At 37.9% G+C, this 20,334-nt stretch overlaps 1 protein-coding gene across 2 annotated transcripts in view; it reads right to left on the minus strand.

Annotated features, from left to right (window-relative positions):
• Window positions 1-20,334, minus strand: part of LOC128699162 (girdin) — a 707,427-nt gene that overhangs the window by 23,280 nt on the left and 663,813 nt on the right. The window contains exons 25-27 of one of the 2 annotated variants that reach the window (XM_070090171.1): window positions 6,564-6,709; window positions 6,155-6,247; window positions 4,049-4,075 (exon numbers count right to left, since the gene is read on the minus strand). In XM_070090171.1, coding sequence (XP_069946272.1) covers window positions 4,049-4,075; window positions 6,155-6,247; window positions 6,564-6,709 — 266 coding nt within the window. The remainder of the gene's footprint in view (window positions 1-4,048; window positions 4,076-6,154; window positions 6,248-6,563; window positions 6,710-20,334) is intronic. The other variant, XM_070090172.1, reaches the window with a different exon arrangement.

Raw genomic sequence — 20,334 nt, forward strand, 5'->3', positions numbered from 1 at the left:
ACCAGAAGATCACTAATGCTATCAGAAACTTCAAAATAACCTCTCAATATCTGGATTGTGAAATGATAAATGTTCACAATATATGTTATACTTAAATTGGACTCTAAAGTGGCAATTTGAACAAGAAAAATCCAAAAGCTTGCTACACACTAGCTTCCAGAGCTTCAAAAAACTGGAAACAGGATACATAACCATATAAAATAATACTTTATAAGAAAATACATAGGAAATGTTAGTGCCATTGAAAGGGGCACTATGAGGCCATAAATGTCATGTCTATGCATTTAAGTGATTGTGACTGTTTCCTTTTGTGATTACTTTATGTTGGTGGGATACTGACACGAGAGTGTGTCAGAATTACATTAGAAATTTTTTGTTGCTAATATTGTTAGAATACAAGGATGGGATACAAGATTAGGAACTGTGCACACCTATAATACAACATTTCTCCTAATATTTGTTAATTAAGAAAGTCTTTTTTCCTCAAGTAAACTGATGACTTTTTAACAAATAGGTTGTTTCCCACCATGGCAAGATGAGAAAAAAAAAAAAGACACATCTCCCCATCACTCATTCTTTAAATATCTTGGAGTTTAGAGACATACAGCTCAAATAACTGGATTGTAATATATGACCCATCCTCAGAGTATAGGCACTGTGCTTCCCACCTATAAAATTTAAATCATCTAACTGCTTTTCACAAATCCCTTCATAAATGTTACTTTGCTCACACTCCAACAGCAGATTCAGTCCCAAAAATCACTTGTCTTCACTCACTCCAATTATAGATATGGCAAATAACTGACAGTAGATATATTTGTAAATTGGGCTGAATAAAATGAGAATGATTTTGTCTAAATGTACAGGATTAATGCAACATCAAATTTTGAGAAATATTTAAAAAAAAAGTACAAAAGTGAACAATAGCAAGATGACAATTTTTTTTTTTAAGACTGCATGAAGGTGTTAAATACTGTACCCCTTAACAGGTTGGGCCAAAAATTTGAAAGTCAGGCAGGAGTAACAGGGAACATACTCTCTTAGAGGAAAGAAGCAAAGAGTGTCAGAATGAGGAAGAGTAACTAGCGGGATTCCACAAGGATCGATATTAGGACCAGCACTATTTTTGGTTTATGTGAATGACATTTCAGATGAGATTCACATATATCTTTGTTTGCTGATAATGTAAAACTAATAAGGTGAATAAAAGCAGACGAGCACACAAAAAGGATCTGGACAAATTGTAGGGGTGGTTAGATATGTGGCTGTTTGAATTCAGTCCTAGTAAATGCAAGGTCATGAAGATAGGGGAAGAAGCAAGAAAACCAGAAATGCAGTATAGACTAGGGACACAGAAGCTGCAGACTTCACTCAGAGAGAAAGACCTAAGGGTGAGCATATTGCCAGAGGCTCACAGTCGAAAAACCTCTGTAGCCAATGCTCATCTGGCAAATCTAAGAGTTCTGAATAATCATTCTGGGCCCTTTATACAACGTATGTCCGGCCCACCTTGGAGTTTACCAGTATGGAACCCACATCTGAAAAAGCACATTCAGAAACTGGAGAAAATGCAGTTTGCAACATGGGCTATTCCTGTGCTAAGAGGCAATAGCTATGAGGAGAGGCTAACAGAAGTGAATCTAATGTTACTGGAGGACAGAAGAGCCATGAAAAATATTATATGATCAGTATGTTCAGAGTAATTGATACGGTAGACAGGGATGGACTGTTCAAGAGAGGAGAAATGGGAATTCAGGGACACTGCTGGAAATTAAAGGAAAAGGTGATGTTAGGAAGTATTTCTGGTCTCAAAGTGGTCAGCAAGTGGAATGATCTTGGTGACAGGTGGAGGTAGGCTCCATACATAGTTTTAAGAAGGTATGATAGGGCCCACAAGGGTAAGAGGGAGTGAATCTGGAGAGTTATTAAGAGGTTATTATATTTATGGAAAGTGCTAAACCCAGAGGGGCCATACAGTGCCAGCAGAATGGGAGGTAATCAAGTTTGATCCAAGCAGAGGGCAGCTCTATTTCCTTGGATCACAAGTCCTTCATGAACATCAAGATATTCTTCTTTGTTAAAGTCATAGCAAGCTGCTGTATGACAAGATACTCGTATTAATTTGCAGAATTGTACAGCACAATGTTACAGGCACTAGCACAAGGTTATTTGTAGATGAGGAGATATTGTAGTTGCTAGCATAAATGAAAAAAATCAATGCATTCATAACATATGAATTTGGAAGAAAAAGACTTGGCCAAAAATACTGTAGAGTATGTACTGAAACAGTTATAAGCCAAGTTCCTAGGAAGATAAGGTGACTTGGAAGAATGAAGAAATAACTTCAAATAAATGCAAAATATATTCTGTGAAATAATTTATAAATCAGAGAGATTAAAAAAAAATGGCTGACATCACTGGAAAGGAATGGCCCATTAACCCTCAGAGGAGAGTCCAGACCCACAATCTGAAACTTGTCCACAGGGTCCAAGAATTTTCCAAAAAAATTTTTGTTGTTTCTTATGAAATGGTAGAGAATCTTTTTCTGAAGGTAATAAAAAAAAGAAAAATTGATGAAATTACGCTCTCGCGAATTTTGCTGCATCAGCAATATTTGCACATTGACGATTTTGCCCAATCTGACTCCCATTTTAAGCCAATTACATTATTCCAGTCGACCGAGTGTTTAGTTATTTCGCTAGTATTATTTCTATTTTATCAACTAAGCACAAGAAATTGCCCAATCAACTATTTCAACTATCCAATAAGGTCATCGAAAATTGGTAATTTGACCAGTTTCACACAAAGCTCAAAATATTCCAATTTCAAAATAAGGTCCAGAATAAACAATGCGGGCATTCCTGGCACTAAAATAACATTTCCTCGGTTTATTAGTTATGTTTCCAGGCCTTACAAATGAATTCCACTTCGATTTTTTATTCACAACATAAAATAGAAAATTTACTCTTATGCAATATTTTAATAACTGCATAAATAATATCAGCGCATTCATGAATGCACATCAGACCCACCAGCTGGCATGTATTGGATGTGTGATATGATTTGTTTATCCTTGAACAAAAAAAATCGAACATTTCTGCTAATTTGAGCTCAGTTTCATGCCATTTTTGGTACTAAAACCAATCAAAATAATCTATTTCTGTAATATATCTTCAATTCCATCAAATGAGACCAAGAAACCGTGAATGCAACTGTAAAACAACATACAAAAATACACCACAATGTCACTACTTTTTTAATCCAAAAACCACAGTTGCAATTTTTTTTTTTCCTCATTATACACTGCATGCTGCAGGATTTGTTTTATATGATGCACACTTACCACACAGATGCATTCTCTCTTATCTAGGCCCAAATTTACCACTCACAGATTATTTGAGTGAGCTGAGCTCATGGCATAGAACTATGGCTTGGACCTAGGCTTCGAAGCCACAGAGCTATGGGATAGACCATCAAAGGGTTAATAGCCACCATCATTATTTAATAGACAGTATATGCATATTGCTTCCACCATGCTGCACTAAAACTAAACTACAGGAGGCAAAACACTTCCACAGTGAAAAGAATTTTACCAAGTCTACCTTATTATGTTTAGAGTAACCATTAATAGCAGTAGACTTCCAAAAGTCAGAGGTATAACCCCGAGAAAATTAAACATCAGCATAAAAGAAGGAAGTGAAAACTACATGGTTGTATGTTACCACTGATTCTGTGTCCTATCAGAGTAAATATTTTACATAAGCAGACAGTTTTCATTATTTACAAAGATTTCAGCTATGTAGTATATCACCAAGAATGATCAGCTAGGTGTTATACATTCAAATAAATATTTCTGTAACCAAAAATTCTTAGGAATATCCAAAATTTTGACATTAGCATACTATATAAATACACTTGATATTAAATGTTATCACCCATAAGAGTGCTGAAGACCATATCACTGCACTATGACAAAAGAATCAGTGGTAACATAATATGGTTGCAACAAGGTGAACCTACTACTGTAAACATATCCCACATTACTTACGAATACGGCACACAGCCCGGTGACAACCTATCAAGAGGAATATTCCTTCTTAGATCCATTACTAAAGTTTACTCTTAAAAAAATACAATTCCTCACAACAGCTTCATGTTGGGGGGACACTTGGCAAAGGAATTAAAGTATGAAGTAATTCATACTAAAATTATTGAAAAAAAAAAAAATTGAATAAATTTAGAGTACTGCAGATTTACCTTTAATAAGTTAGTGTTTCATCACCTAAGAAGAAATGATTGACTTAGGGTTAATTTTTACAAACTATATCTACACCATAAGCATGGATGACCAGTTAATTAGTGTAGAGAGAAGAGAAGAAAATCAAACTTTTCAACCCCCGCACACTGCATACCTAAAATAATAGCAACAGCAGCAAGCAATACAATGTTTAATTGGAGAAAACAAATGTATTATTGTACATCAAATAATAGTAGCAATCCAAAAAAAAATTACTTTACACTATCATGCTTTTTTTTTTATTTCAAGTTAATACTGGCCAAATCCTTACTAAAATTTTGTTTTGTGGCACACCACCAATAAAATATTAACTGCCAGGTTCCCAAAAGTTTTGAAACATTTATTGAACATTTCTAAGTGTTTTAACTACCAATTTTGTACTGTAGCTAGCATTTTCTTGCACTGAACAAAAACCATTCATAAGGATGGAGAGGTTGTGAAGAAAGGAAAACAAAGATACATAAATACAAAATAGAAATACTCATCTCAAATGATACCGTACTGTAATATCACTGACCCCACAATAACAACCATACAGTGGGAAAAAAAAAAGTAATTTAATTATCTCCTCATGTTTCCATGAGTAATCAAACCCAACCAGTATACTATAATGAGCCAATCACTGAAACTGATCTTTTTCTTATTTATACAATACCACACAAGTAAGGGGTGGGCAACACATTTCTCCTGATTTCATTTTATTAATATGGTACAAGTCATCCACTAATGATGATATTATAGACAAATCAGTAATTGCACTCTCATCCATTCCTACATTCAGCATGTCCCATGGCACATTTTGTCCTCTACTAAATGTACCACTTCTTTCACACACAATAAAATATCTGTTAGCTAAACGATACAAGCTGTCTACATTTATTTTGAACGCACCATCCATTTCATACCAAAACAAAGGAACATTCACCATCACATATTCCCCAGAGGTCTTTCCAAGAGTGCATGGACAATGGCATAATCAACAGCTTTAGTTTACAAACTGCAACATCAAATGGGTAATAATAACATTAACATAAATCTCCACTCTGGATTTCTTCCTTTTGATACCTGCCTCTTCCAGTACTGTACACTGTCAAATGTTTTTATACTCATAATACACCCAACACTTGAGTTGCCCCTGACTATTTCCACCACATCTACTACCCTGACTTCTGGCTTTTACAATTTTCCTACTATATTCCCAATTTGATAATCAACAAGGACCAAAATATCACCCAATTTACATTTCTAATTATTGGTTCTCTGTGATTCCCTAATGTTTCCACCTTCATTAAAGCAATTTTTTGTAAATTAAAACATTATTAAGCAGGGACTTACTGTTATAGAGTTTTAAACCAAAGCACCATTAAAAGAATATGATATTATCTGAACCCATTTCAAGTATATACATGCCACTGTCACACATTTCAATGGCTCTCAAGGTTTTGGTCCATATGGGTGTACTTTATAAATAGCAAACACAAATGATATCTGATCACATTCAATGCCTTACAAGTCTAACTACTCATACAGGAAGGCAAACACCTCCCTGGCATGGCCCTTTCAACATATAACTTTTCCAAGGCTTCTGGAATCTTTAATTCATATACAGTATGTTATGTTCACATATCTACAGAATGACTAAATATAATTCAATTCTAAATTTTGCTAAGGAACTGTTCAGCTTGCTTTACCACAGCAGGATAAAACTTACTTAACAATGAAAAGATTCCAAATACTGTTACATACTAAATGCTCTGCCTCCATCTGCTGATAAAAGGCAAAGTTCAAAACTATCTCTGTGTTACTCTTTTGATGGTGTTTTTCCACCCCTTGTTACCAAAACTAACTCTGTCTTACTTCTTGGATGGAGAGTTGTCCATACGACGGTACTGCTCCATGATCTTCTCCTCTAGTTTCTCCTTCCCACGACGTAGATTATTCAGCTTGTCACTGTGCAAGTAAAGTGCATTTCTGAATCAGGATAAAATACATGGAAATGACAAAATTATGATCAAGTGCTTTGATTTTTTTTTTCTTCAACAAACTGTGCATATCCCACCGGGGCAGTGTGATGTAAAAAGAAGAACCAAAGTTTTTCTTTTTAAATTTAGTAATTCATACAGGGGAAAGGGTTACTAGCCCCTTGCTTCCGGCATTTTAGTCGCTTCTTATGACATGCATGGCTTACGGAGCAAGAATTCTTTCAACTTTTATGTAATTAAAACAGACATGACATTAAAAAAAATAATAATAAAGGAATATTTACGTGAAATTTTTCTCTTCTTGATGAAAATGCTGTTTGTCTTCTAATGTTTGAGTTAGGAGGTCATGGTACTGGGTCAAGAGGAGGGACACCTGTGACATAAGGGATCGTCTGTCCTCCTCGAGTGTCATGTTTAAAGTCTGAAGCACCTATAAACATATACAAAATATTGTAAGAATAAACATATAGTGTCTCCATGATATTCAGCTAATCTAATGGGAATTGTACAAGTGCTAAGTATATCACAACCAACAGACCAGAGTAAAGACACATGTGCAACACTTAAGACATTTTATTAAGAAAACATTCTGTTCACCAGTGACTTTGTCAACTCTATCATAAGATCTAACAGAGGGCTAACAAAGCCCTAAGTGGGCAAAATATTTCCATAAAATATCCAAATTGTTACATGTGTCTTTGCCCTACAGCATGTGGGGCAGTCAAAAATATAATGAGAATACAAAACATAAACTTTACCTATGCAATAGTTTCACAGTACAGTGGACCCTCGGTTTTCGTGTTTAATCCATTCCAGAGCGATCGGCAAAAATGGAAAACGGAAACCATGTTCCCCATAAGAAACAATGTAAATCCAATTAATCCGTTCCAGACACCCAGAAGTATTAACAAAAAAAATTTTTTATACCTTAAAGATAGATTTACATGCACAAAAGAATGAACACTCAACATGACACTTACCTTTATTGAAGGCTGTTGTCGATGGATGGAAGACAGGAAGGAGGGAAGAAGGAAGAGAGGTTATTGTTTGGAAGGGGAATCTCCCTCCATAAGGACTCTAGGCACCAAGTCCTTATCAGGGGTCACTTCCCTAGTTTAAATAAAGATTTACATGCAGAAAAGAATGACAAACAAATATAAAGCACTAATAAAATGCATAATTGTACATTTAACATAACACTTGCCTTTATTGAAGACTCTTGTTGGTGTATGGTGGAGGGGAGAGGGAGGCTAGGTATTGTTGGAGAATATAACACTAATATCAAGTCTACGGCTGATTTATCTATCACAATTCAACTAATATGACATAAACAATATTAATAACAGAAATACGACATATACTCTAGAATGAATAAAGTAAGTCATTATGTATGTCACGAGAAATGTTCTGTTGTTGTTGTTGGGTGTATAAGGGCCACTGAGAGCATAAGCTGTACATAGTGGTAGTGAAGGCAGCAGCTGAGGCAGCGGTGTTTTCTGTAGCCCTATATAACTCCAACAACATTGGAGGAGTTAGTAGAATCACCAAATCATTGAAGAAGGCACCCTCTACCACCATCACTACCACCCTTTACCGCCATCACTATCTACCACCATCACTACCATCCTCTACCACCATCACAACCACTACTACCCTCTACCACCCTCTACCACCACCACTTTCGTATTTTTCTACAAACTTTTTCTTGAATTCTATCGTGTTTCTCAGATTCTTTACCAAAGGGCTGGCACTAGAAGCTTTCTTTGGGCCCATGGTGGCTTATTTAGCAGTCACACATAAACAAGTGCCAAAAACAATGGATTATTACGAAATGTTTCGTATGACCTTGCAGGATATGTTCACTCACCGAGAAACAACACGACACTGCCTGAGAATGAGTAGGAAAGGCGGCTTTGTGTGAGCTCTGGGCAGTGGACAGTTTCTGTACCATTGACGAAAATGGAGGAAATTGACGAAAACGAAACCAACATTTTGATGAAAAAAGTCGGCGGAAACGGTAATCAGTGATAACAGAGATCGACAAAAAGGGAGGGCCCACTGTAATGTAAAATTAAGTTAAAACATGATAATGTAAGTTAAATGGAAGATATTTAGACAAATAACTGACATGCTTTTCATAACTATGGGATTTCCATGTAAGAGACAAATATGTTCTGTAAGCCAGTGTTTGTAACACATGTACCTTTTTGGAAATTATTATTATTACAATAATTATTTAGGCAAAAGAAAAATACCTTTCATATTTTAAAACATTTGGCTTCCTTGAAAGATTTAATATGGGAGGCAATGTAACATTAAACAGAAATAAAAATGAAGATATGAAAGGAAACTTGTCTATTAAAGTATACAGTAGGGCCCTGCTTTTTGGCATTCTTGTAATACATACAAACATTTCAAAATATGACCAAAACTCTCTCTCTCTATGTGGTTCCCCCACCTGACTTTCTAATATGGGCACTGCGGGTCACCTGGTTTGTTTACATTCTCCGTGAGCACGACTCTCCATTACATCCGGAAACTTTAAAACACTTAAAATTTTGGAAAGTTATAGTGGACCCCCAGTTTACGGCTGGTGCAGAAATCATACAATTCAGATTTTGAGCACTTTTTTCAGCGAAATTTCTCCCTGGGTTTTGTACATTGGCTCGGAAATCGACAGTACCAGACGCGTCTACCTGGGCCACTCATATGTTCGTGACTCACTCTTGGGCACATTAAATGTCTTATTTTACATTAATATAGACATTTTCATTAATCCATCTATGATATTTTCTTCAAAATTATGTAAGAAACACATTACATACTCGTTCACTAAGAGTGTCCTTCTAGTCTTAACGTCATAGTAATACAGTGGACCCTCGCCTAATGAATGCATCGCATAACGTTAAATCCGCCTAGCGATACATTTTAACGCAAAAATTTTGCCTCGGCTAGCGCTAAAACACTCGCCCAATGCGATTCGTTCCGTTCAAGACGTGTCCATGTGTGGCCTGAGCACGCCTCACTTGTCCCGTGGGTTCCAGTGTTTACAAGCCAGCCACCGCAGTCGCATCCAAGCATACAATAGGAACATTTCATATTATCACAGTGTTGTTAGTGATTGTACCTGCAAAATAAGTCACCATGGGCCCCAAGAAAGCTTCTAGTGCCAACCCTACAGGAAAAAGGGTGAGAATTACTATGGATATGAAGAAAGAGATAATTGCTAAGTACGAAAGTGGAGTGCGTGTCTCCGAGCTGGCCAGGTTGTATACGAAACCCCAATCAACCATCGGTACTATTGTGGCCAAGAAAACGACAATCAAGGAAGCTGTTCTTGCAAAAGGTGCAACTTTGTTTTTGAATAAGAGATCGCAAGTACTCAAAGATGTTGAGAGACTGTTATTGGTGTGGAAAAATGAAAAACAGATAGCAGGATATAGCATCTCTCAAGCGATCATATGTGAAAAGGCTAGGAAGTTGCATGACGATTTAATTAGAAAAATGCCTGCAACTAGTGGTGATGTGAGTCAATTTAAAGCCAGCAAAGGTTGGTTTGAGAGATTTAAAAATTGTAGTGGCATACATAGTGTGATAAGGCATGGTGAGGCTGCCAGTTCGGACCAAAAAGCGGCTGAAAAATATGTGCATGAATTCAAGGAGTACATAGACAGTGAAGGACTGAAACCTGAACAAGTGTTTAATTGCGACAAAACAGGCCTGTTTTGGAAGAAAATGCCAAACAGGACCTACATTACTCAGGAGGAAAAGGCACTCCTAGGACATAAGCCTATGAAAGACAGGCTTACTCTCTTGATGTGTGCTAATGCTAGTGGTGATTGGAAAGTGAAGCCTTTATTGGTGTATCACTCTGAAACTCCCAGAGTGTTCAGGAGAAACAATGTCCTTAAGGCTAATTTGTGTGTGATGTGGAGGGCAAACAGTAAGGTATGGGTCACTAGAGACCTTTTCTAAGACTGGTTACACCATGCATTTGCCCCCACTGTGAAAAATTACCTCCTGGAAAATAAATTGGACCTTTAGTGCCTCCTGGTATTAGATAATGCTCCTGGTCATCCTTCAGACCTGGCAGAGCGACTTTCTGGGGACATGAGCTTCATTAAGGTCAAGTTTTTACCTCCTAATACCACTCCTCTCCTGCAGCCCATGGACCAGCAAGTCATTGCAAACTTCAAAAAACTCTGCACGACAGCTATGTTTGAAAGGTGCTTTGTAGTGACCACAGAAACTCAATTGACTCTAAGAGAGTTTTGAAGAGATCACTTTAGTAAGGCATGGGAGGAAGTGACTAAGAGGACCTTGAACTCTGCTTGGAAGAAACTGTGGCCAGAATGTGTAGACAAAAGGGATTTTGAAGGATTTGAGGCTAACCCTGAGAAGTGTATGCCAGTTGTGGAATCAATTGTGGCATTGGGGAAGTCCTTGGGGTTGGAGGTTAGTGGGGAGGATGTGGAAGAGTTGGTGGAGGAGGACAATGAAGAACTAACCACTGATGGGCTGCAAGATCATTTTCAACAGCAAGAGGCCAGACCTGAGGAAACTGCTCCGGAGGAGGGGATAGAGAAATTGAGAATGTTGCCTACTTCAAAGATTAAGGAAATGTGTGCAAAGTGGCTTGAAGTGCAAACCTTTTTTGATGAAAATCACCTTCACACAGCTATTGCAAGCCGTGCTGGTGACTATTACACTGACAATGTTGTGACCCACTTTACGAAAGTCATAAAGGAACAGGAGGTACAGGCCTCTATGGGCAGACATGTTGTGCGACAGAAGTTCAGTGACTCTCAAGCTGGTCCAGTGGCATTAAAAGAAGAATGGAAGTAACCCTGGAAAAGGACTTGCTACCTCAAGTCCTATTGGAAGGGGATTCCCCTTCTAAACATTAACAACATCCACACTCTTCCCTCCTCCCATCCCATCAATCATCACCAGATCTTCAATAAAGGTAAGTGTCAGCATGTGTGTATTAAAATTAATATTTCATGTGGTAAAAAAAAAAAAAATTCATACTTTGGGGTGTCGAACGGATTAATTTGATTTCCATTATTTCTTATGGGGAAAATTAATTCAGCTAACGATAATTTCAGCCAACGATGAGCTTCCAGGAACGGATTAATATCGTTAGCTGAGGGTCCACTGTACTCTGATAATTATACTTATGTGTACCTGTACCTAAGTAAGCGATGCTATCGGTATCTGATAAATCCAGTAACCGATGATTATATTGCAGAAAATTTGCCTCACTTCCCGATACAAAACCCGGTATGCGATGTGGTTCGTACGAGACGTGTCCATGTGTGGCCTGAACTGCCCCGTGTGTGCCAGTGTTTACAAGCCAACCAGTGTGCGTGCATCTAAGGATACATTTGGTACATTCCATATTATCACTGTTTTTGGTGCCTGTTTTTGCAAAATAAGTCACCATGGGCCCCAAGAAAGCTCCCAGTGCCAACCCTTCGAGACCAAGGGTGCTAATGACTGTTGAAATGAAGAGAGAGATAATTGCAAAGTACGAAAGTGGAGTGCGTGTGTCGGAGCTGGTCAGGTTGTATAGTAAACCCCAATTAACCATCTCTACTATAGTGAGCAAGAAAACGGCAATCAAGGAAGCTGTTCTTGCAAAAGGTGCAACTGTGATTACGAAACAGCGACTGCAAGCATTAGAAAATGTTGAGAGACTGTTATTGGTGTGGATAAATGAAAAACAGGTAGCAGGAGATAGCATCTCTCAAGCAATCATTTGTGAAAAGGCTAGGCAGTTGCATGACGATTTGGTAAAGAAATTGCCTGCAACTAGTGGTGATGTGAGTGAATTTAAGGCCAGTAAAGGTTGGTTTGAAAGATTTAAGAATCGTAGTGGCATACATAGTGTGATTAGGCATGGCAAGGCTGCCAGTTATGTTGTGCGACAGAAGTCCAGTGACTCTCAAGCAGGTCCTAGTGGCATTAAAAGAAGAAGGGAAGTAACCCCAGAAAAGGACTTGCTACCTCAAGTCCTAATGGAGGGGGATTCCCCTTCTAAATGCTAACACCATCCACACTCTCCCCTCCTCCCATCCCATCAATCATCACCAGATCTTCATTAAAGGTAAGTGTCAATTATTTTTTCGTTATTTATTGTTATTTATTATTGTTATTATTGTAATTACTATTCTATTGCATTAAACTTAATATTTCATGTGGTAAAAGTTTTTTTTTTCATACTTTTGGATGTCTTGCACGGATTAATTTGATTTCCATTATTTCTTATGGGGAAAATTGATTCGCTTTCCGATATTTTTGGTTTACGATGAGCTCTCAGGAAAAGATTAGTATCGCGAACCAGGGGTCCACTGTATTTTTTCAAAATTATATAATAAACACACTATGTAACATGTAAACATGATAAATACACCCCAGAATAAATTAACATAAATACGAGATACCTAGTGATTGATATTGAGAGTGTATAGTTCCTTTATATAAAGGGAAGGGGGACAAAAGACATTGTAAAAATTATGGGTAGTAGGTTGGTAGACAGCAACCACCCAGGGAGGTACTACAGACCTGCCAATTGAGTGTAAAACGAAAGCCTGTAATTGTTTTACATGATGGTAGGATTGCTGGTGTCCTTTTTTCTGTTTCATAAACATGCAAGATTTCAGGTACGTCTTGCTACTTCTACTTAACTTAGGTCACACTGCACATACATGTACAAGCATATATATACTACATACCCCTCTGGGTTTTCTTCTATTTTCTTTCTAGTTCTTGTTCTTGTCTATTTCCTCTTATCTCCATGGGGTAGTGGAACAGAATTCTTCCTCCATAAGCCATGCGTGTCGTAAGAGTTGACTAAAATGCTGGAAGCAAGGGGCTAGTAACCCCTTCTGTATATATTACTAAATTTAAAAGGCGAAACTTTCGTTTTTCCTTTTGGGCCACCCCACCTCAGTAGGATATGGCTGGTGCGTTGAAAGAAAAGAAGTAGCTTACTGAGTATACCAAGTAAAGTGCATGGTAGGGTTATTATTGAAAGAATTAGAGGTAAGACAGAGAGCAGGATTGCAGATGAACAAGGAGGCTTTAAAATGGGTAGGGGATGTGTAGATCATTGAAGCATATATGTGAACAGTATTTAGATAGAGGTAGGAAAGTTTTCAGTGCATTTATAGATTTAGAAAAGGTATATGATAGAGTGGATAGGGAGCAATGTGGCAGATGCTGCAAGTACAGTGGTACCTCGGGATACGAACTTAATTCGTTCCAGAAGGCTGTTCGAGTCCTGATACCGAACGAATTTGTTCCCATAAGGAATAATGTAAATTAGATTAATCTGTTTCAGATCCCCAAAAATACACGTACAAAAGCACTCACTTAAATACACTTACATAATTGTTCGAGTTTTGAGCTGTATGTATCCCAAGGTACCACTGTACGTGTATATGGAATAGGTAGTAAGTTACTAAATGCTGCAAAGAGTTTTTATGGGGATAGTGAGGCTCAGGTTAGGGTGTGTAGGAGAGAGGGAGATTAATTTTTGCTGATGATACTGTGCTTTTGGGAGAGTCTAAAGAAAAGTTGCAAAGGTTAGTAGATGAGTTTGGGAGGGTGTGTAAAGGTAGAAAATTGAAAGTGAACATAGATAAGAGTAAGGTGATGAGGGGTATCAAACGATTTAGATAATGAAAAATTGGATATCACACTGGAGGGAGGGAGTATGGAAAAAGTGAATGTTTTCAGATACATGGGAGTTGACCTGTCAGTGGGTGGGTTTATGAAGGATGAGCTTAACCATAGAACTGATGAAGGTGCATTGAGGTATCTGTGGAGACAAAAAAAAAAAAAAAAAAACATTATCCATGGAGGCAAAGAAGGAAATGTATGAGAGTATAGTGGTACCAACAGTCTCATATGGGTGTGAAGCATGGGTTGTAAATCTGCAGATAGGAAGTGGCTGGAGGCAGTGGAGATGTTGTGTCTAAGGGCAATGTGTGGCGTAAATATTATGCAGAGAATTCGTAGTGTGGAAATTAGGTGTGGAGTTACTAAAAGTATTAGTCAATGGGCTGAAGAGGGGTTGTTGAGTTGGTTTGGTCATTTAGAGAGAATGGAACAAAGTAGAATGACTTGGAGAGTATATAAATCTGTAGGGAAAAGGAGGGTAGGGGTCATCATAGAAAAGGTTGGAGGGACGGGGGCATAAAGAAGGCTTTGTGGGCAAGGGCTTAGACTTCCAGCAAGCGTCCGTGAGCATGTTAGATAGGAGTGAATGGAGACGAATGGTTTTTGGGATCTGACGAGCTGTTGGAGTGTGAGCAGGGTAATATTTTGTGAAGGGATCCAGGGAAACCGGTTAGCCAGACTTGAATCCTGGAAATGGGAAGTGTACAGTGCCTGCACTTTAACCCTTAAACTGTCCAAACATAAATTTACGTTCACATACATAGCGCCCCGACCTTTATTTTCCCCATTTGAAAGCATGTAAATGAAAATGTAGATCTACGTTTGGACAGTTTAAGGGTTAAAGGAGGGGTTTGGGATATTGACAGTTTGGAGGGACATGTAAACTGTCATATATGAGTGCCTCTGCAAAGAGAGTGATATGTATGAGTGATGGTGAGTGTTGAATGATGATGAAAGTTTTTTCTTTCTTTTTGGGTCACCCTGCCTCGGTAGGAAACGGCCAACGTGTTAAAAAAATACTAGATGTTTCTCTAATCTCCTTGCTGGAATGTCGGAAAAATAACATTTTCTCTAGTTCAATACCAAAGAAAGTGTGTACATAATAGTATTACTGGGGGTAACTGTAAAAAATTATTCCTGTCATATATGAGTGCCTCTGCAAAGAGAGTGATATGTATGAGTGATGGTGAGTGTTGAATGATGATGAAAGTTTTTTCTTTCTTTTTGGGTCACCCTGCCTCGGTAGGAAATGGCCAACGTGTTAAAAAAATACTAGATGTTTCTCTAATCTCCTTGCTGGAATGTCGGAAAAATAACATTTTCTCTAGTTCAATACCAAAGAAAGTGTGTACATAATAGTATTACTGGGGGTAACTGTAGAAAATTATTCCTTTCACATACCTTCACGCAGAACGTCATTCCTTCTACAAATGGTATGTTACATGAGAATGAGTGTGTTGCTTTTTATTTATTCTACTTTACCAATGTGGAGACAACTTGTACACAATGTAAGGTGTTTGTATTATGATATAAGCTTCACAAACATGGAAATGAAAGTGTATCAACCATACCCAGATGCATTTATCTATTTGTTTACATACTCTGTGGCTCTGTCCTCTCTCATTTACTTGTTCACTCTCTCTCGTTTATTCATTATCTCATTTACTCACCTCTCACCTTACATTAAGACTACAAAATATTTTAAAGTAAGTAATGAGTGTACTGTATGTGCATTTTATCACTGTAGGGCACCTTAAATGTCATAGTAGGTGTGGTGGCCAGGCAGGTTACCATGCCTCCTACACCTGATTTTCTACAAATAAATACTATTCACCTCTCACCCTACATTAAGACCATTAAGACTACAAATATTTTACGGTAAGTAATTAGTGTACTGTACAGTAGGCCCCTGCTTTACGACATTCTGCTAATACAGGGATTTCAAATTATGACCAAAACTTGGTATATGGCTCCCGGTCTTTCTAATACAGCACGCCCCACCCAGTTTGTTTACATTATCTGTGAGCACATCTCTCTATTATGTCTAGAAACTTTCCAAAATTTCAAGTGTTTTAAAGTTATTGCATATTTTATATGTTCTCTGATAATTATACTTATGTGTACTTGTACCTAAATATGCTTATGCACTGTGCTGGCATGCAGGTACACATTAAAATCACTAAGAGTCTCTACTCTTGACGCCATATTAATAATAATACGTAATCTTTGGGCACATTAAATGTCATATACAGTGGACCCCCGGTTAACGAACTTTTTTCATTCCAGTAGTATGTTCAGGTGCCAGTACTGACCGAATTTTTTCCCATAAGGAATATTGTGAAGTAGATTAGTCCATTTCAGACCCCCAAACATACACGTACAAACGCACTTACATAAATACACTTACATAATTGGTCGCATTTGGAGGTGACCGTTAAGCGGGGGTCCACTGTACTGTGTTAATATAGACATTTCCATTAATCCATCTATGATATTTTTTTTTAAATTACGGTGGACCCTCGGTTACCACCTTTAATCCGTTCCAGAGAGCTAGCCTTTAACCGATTTAGCCTTTAACCGAATTAATTTTCCCCATAAGAAATAATGGAAATCCAATTAATCCGTTCCAGATACCCAAAAGTATTAAACAAAATAATTTTTTACATGAAATACACATTTCCCTACACAGAAAACAATGATACATAAAGAATAAAAAAATAATAACATCACACTTACCTTTATTGTGGACTTGTTGATGAGTGATGAGACGGGAGGAAGGCAGAGGATGAAGGTGTTCTATTGTTTGGAAGGGGAATCCCCTTCCATAAAGACTTTAGGTAACAAGTCCTTTTCTGGCTTGTGTCCTGGGAGTGCCTTTTCCTCCTGAGTAATGTAGGTCCTGTTTGGCATTTTCTTCCTAAACAGGCCTGTTTCGTCACAGTTAGAAAACTTGTGGGGTTTTAATTTTTCAGCCTCTATGTACCCCTTAAAGTCCTGCACATATTTTTCAGCCTCTTTTTTGACAGAACTGGCAGCCCCACCATGCCTTATCATACCATACCACCATCGCAACCACTACCACCATCACAATTGCTACCACCCTCTACCACCATGACTGCCACCCTCTACCACCCCCCCCCACCACCTCTACCGCCACCACTGTCGTATTTTTCTACAAACTTTTTCTTAAATTATGTGTGTTTCTCACATTCTTTACCATAGGGCTGGCACTAGAAGCTTTCTTGGGGCCCATGGTGGCTTATTTAGCAGTTACAAGCACCAAAAACAATGGAATAAAACAAAATATATCGCATGTACATGCAGAATCGTCCTCACTGGCTTTGTAAACAATGGCACACTGGCTGGTACACGGAGTGAGTGGCCGGGCCCGCTCAGGGCGCCATGCCGACACATTCAGGATGAAAGCTCCTAACCAAGTTTTTAGGTGTTATCCAAGCCAATTTTTTCATGCCAAAGCGAGGCATTATCCGATCCAGACATTAACCGAGGGTCCACTGTATATAATAAACATGCTGCTTAACATATAAGCATGATTAATACACCCCACAGTAGAATAAATTAACTTAAATATGAGATGTGGTAGCCAGGTGACTTGTAGTCCAACATCAGAGAAAATGTGTAACTATAATATTACTGGGGGTAACTAGACAATTATTCCTTTTGTATGTAAGTAAGTTTATTCAGGTATACAGTTACAGAGATTATCATACATAGCAGCATATGTATAGAGAACCTAGGATAACCCCAAAAACGTCAGAGTGACTCATTTCCGTATGCCTTCACTCAGAGTGCCATTTTTTCTAAAAATGGTATTACATGAGAATGGGAAAGTTTCTCTTTATTTATTCTACTACATCAATGTGGAGACAACTTCTACACAACATAAAGTGTTTGTATTATGGTATAATACAAAAAGTGTATGAACAAAAACCAGATGCGTTTGCCTGGTTTGTTCATATTGTGTGGGTGGGGTGGGGCAGGGAGGGCTGGCTATCTAATTTCATACAAATAAAACTTACCATTCACCCTACATTAAGACTACAAATATTATAAGGTAATTAACGAATGTACAGTATATGTATTTTATCGCTCTGGGGAGCTTTAATTAAATGTCATAAAATATATTTTGTGTGGGTGGGGTGGGCTCACTTGGCTGGCTACCATACCTCCCAAACCTGACTTACTACAAATAAAGCTCACCTCTCATCCTACATTAAGACTATTTTAAGGTAAGTAATGGGTGTACTGTGTGTGTATTTTACTTTTTTTGTTGTTTTTAATGCTTAGTTCTATTGCTAACTTAGTATATGTTAGTGTAAACTTGTTATCTGGTATTTACATGCATTTATAAGTGGAAAAAATGGTCCTCTGCTTTCCGGCAGTAGCCTGTAACCTAACCTGCTGTATAAGTGGGGCCCTACTGTATATGCACTTTAAGTGTCCTAGTATATTATATATGGGTGTGTTGGCCAGGAGGTTACCATACCTACCACACCTAACTTCTTGCTATAAATAGTACTCACCTCTCACCCTACATTAAGACTACAAATATTTTAAGGTAAGTAATGAGTGTACTATGTGTGTATTTTACTTTTTATTGTTTTTAATGCCTAGTTCTATTGCTAACTTAATATATGTTAGTGTAAACTTGTTATCTGGCATTTATATGCATTTATAAGTGGAAAAAAATGGCGTTCTGCTTTCCGGCAATGTCCACTTTCCAGCGGTAACCTGGAACCTAACCTGCCATATAAGTGAGGCCCCACTGTAATGTATATACAGTGGACCCTCCCTTTTCGTTGATCTCTGTTATCCCTGATTTCCGTTTTTGCCGACTTTTTCCGTCAAAATATTGGTTCCGTTTTTGTCGATGGTACAGAACCTGTCCACCGCCCAGAGCACACACAAAGCCAACTCCCGCACACATTCTCAGGCAGTGTCGTGTTGTTTCTTGGTGAGTGAACATATCCTTCGAGGTCATATGAAACATTTTGTAAATCCATTGTTTGTAGCACTTGTTTATTGTGTGTGACTGCTAAATAAGCCACCAGTGGCCCAAAGAAAGCTTCTAGTGCCTGCCCTTTGGTAAAGAATCTGAGAAATGTGATAGAATTCAAGATTAAGTGTGTAGAAAAATACGAAAGTGGTGGTGGTAGAGGGTGGTAATAATAGTGGTAGAGGGTGCCTTCTTCAGTGTTTCTACTAATTCCTCCAATGTTGTTGGAGTTATACAGGGCTACAGAAAACACCGCCACCTCAGCTGCTGCCTTCACTACTACTATGTACAGCTTATGCTCTCAGTGGCCCTTATACACCCAACAACAACAACAGAATACCTCTCATGACATACATAATGACTTATTTTATTAATTCTAGAGTATATGTCATATTTCTTCTCCATGGGGAAGTGGAACAGAATTCTTCCTCCGTAAGCCATGCGTGTTGTAAGAGGCGACTAAAATGCCGGGAGCAAGGAGCTAGTAACCCCTTCTCCTGTATATATTACTAAATGTAAAAGGAGAAACTTTCGTTTTTCCTTTTGGGCCACCCCGCCTCGGTGGGATACGGCCGGTGTGTTGAAAGAAAGATGTCATATTTCTATGTTATTAACATTGTTTATTATGTCATATTATTTGAATTGTGATAGTTAAATAAGCCGTAGAGTTGATATTAGTGCCATATTCTCCAACAATAACTAGCCTCCCTCTCCCCTCTGCCATACACCAACAAGAGTCTTCAATAAAGGTAAGCATGATGTTAAATGTTCATTTATACATTTTATTAGTGCTTTATATTTATTTGTCATTCTTTTCTGCATGTAAATCTATATTTAAGCTAGGGAAGTGACCCTTGATAAGGACTTGGTACCTAGAGTCCTTATGGAGGGAGATTTCCCTTCCAAACAATAACCTCTCTTCCTTCTCCCCTCCTCCCTGTCTTCCATCCATCAACAACAGCCTTCAATAAAAGTAAGTGCCATGCTAAATGTTCATTCTTTTGTCTTTAAGGTAAAAAAAAAATTTTTTTTTGTTAATACTTCTGGGTATCTGGAATGGATTAATTGGATTTACATTGTTTTTTATGGGGAAAATGGTTTCTGTTTTCGCCGATTTCCGTTTTCGCCGATCACTCTGGAATGGATTAAACGCGAAAACCGAGGATCCACTGTATTAAGAAAGCATTGATATTTATTTTTTATTCAGTTGTATAGAATGCAGACATTTCTTTGGACTACTACTACTACTTTTAACAAACTGGTCTTATCCCACCAAGGCAGGGTGGCTCAAAAGGAAAATGAAAGTTTCTCCTTTTAAATTTAGTAATATATGCAGTAGAAGGGGTTACTAG

The sequence above is a fragment of the Cherax quadricarinatus genome, chromosome 31 (assembly GCF_038502225.1).
Source record: "Cherax quadricarinatus isolate ZL_2023a chromosome 31, ASM3850222v1, whole genome shotgun sequence".
In the NCBI taxonomy this organism is placed as follows: Eukaryota; Metazoa; Arthropoda; class Malacostraca; order Decapoda; family Parastacidae; genus Cherax; species Cherax quadricarinatus.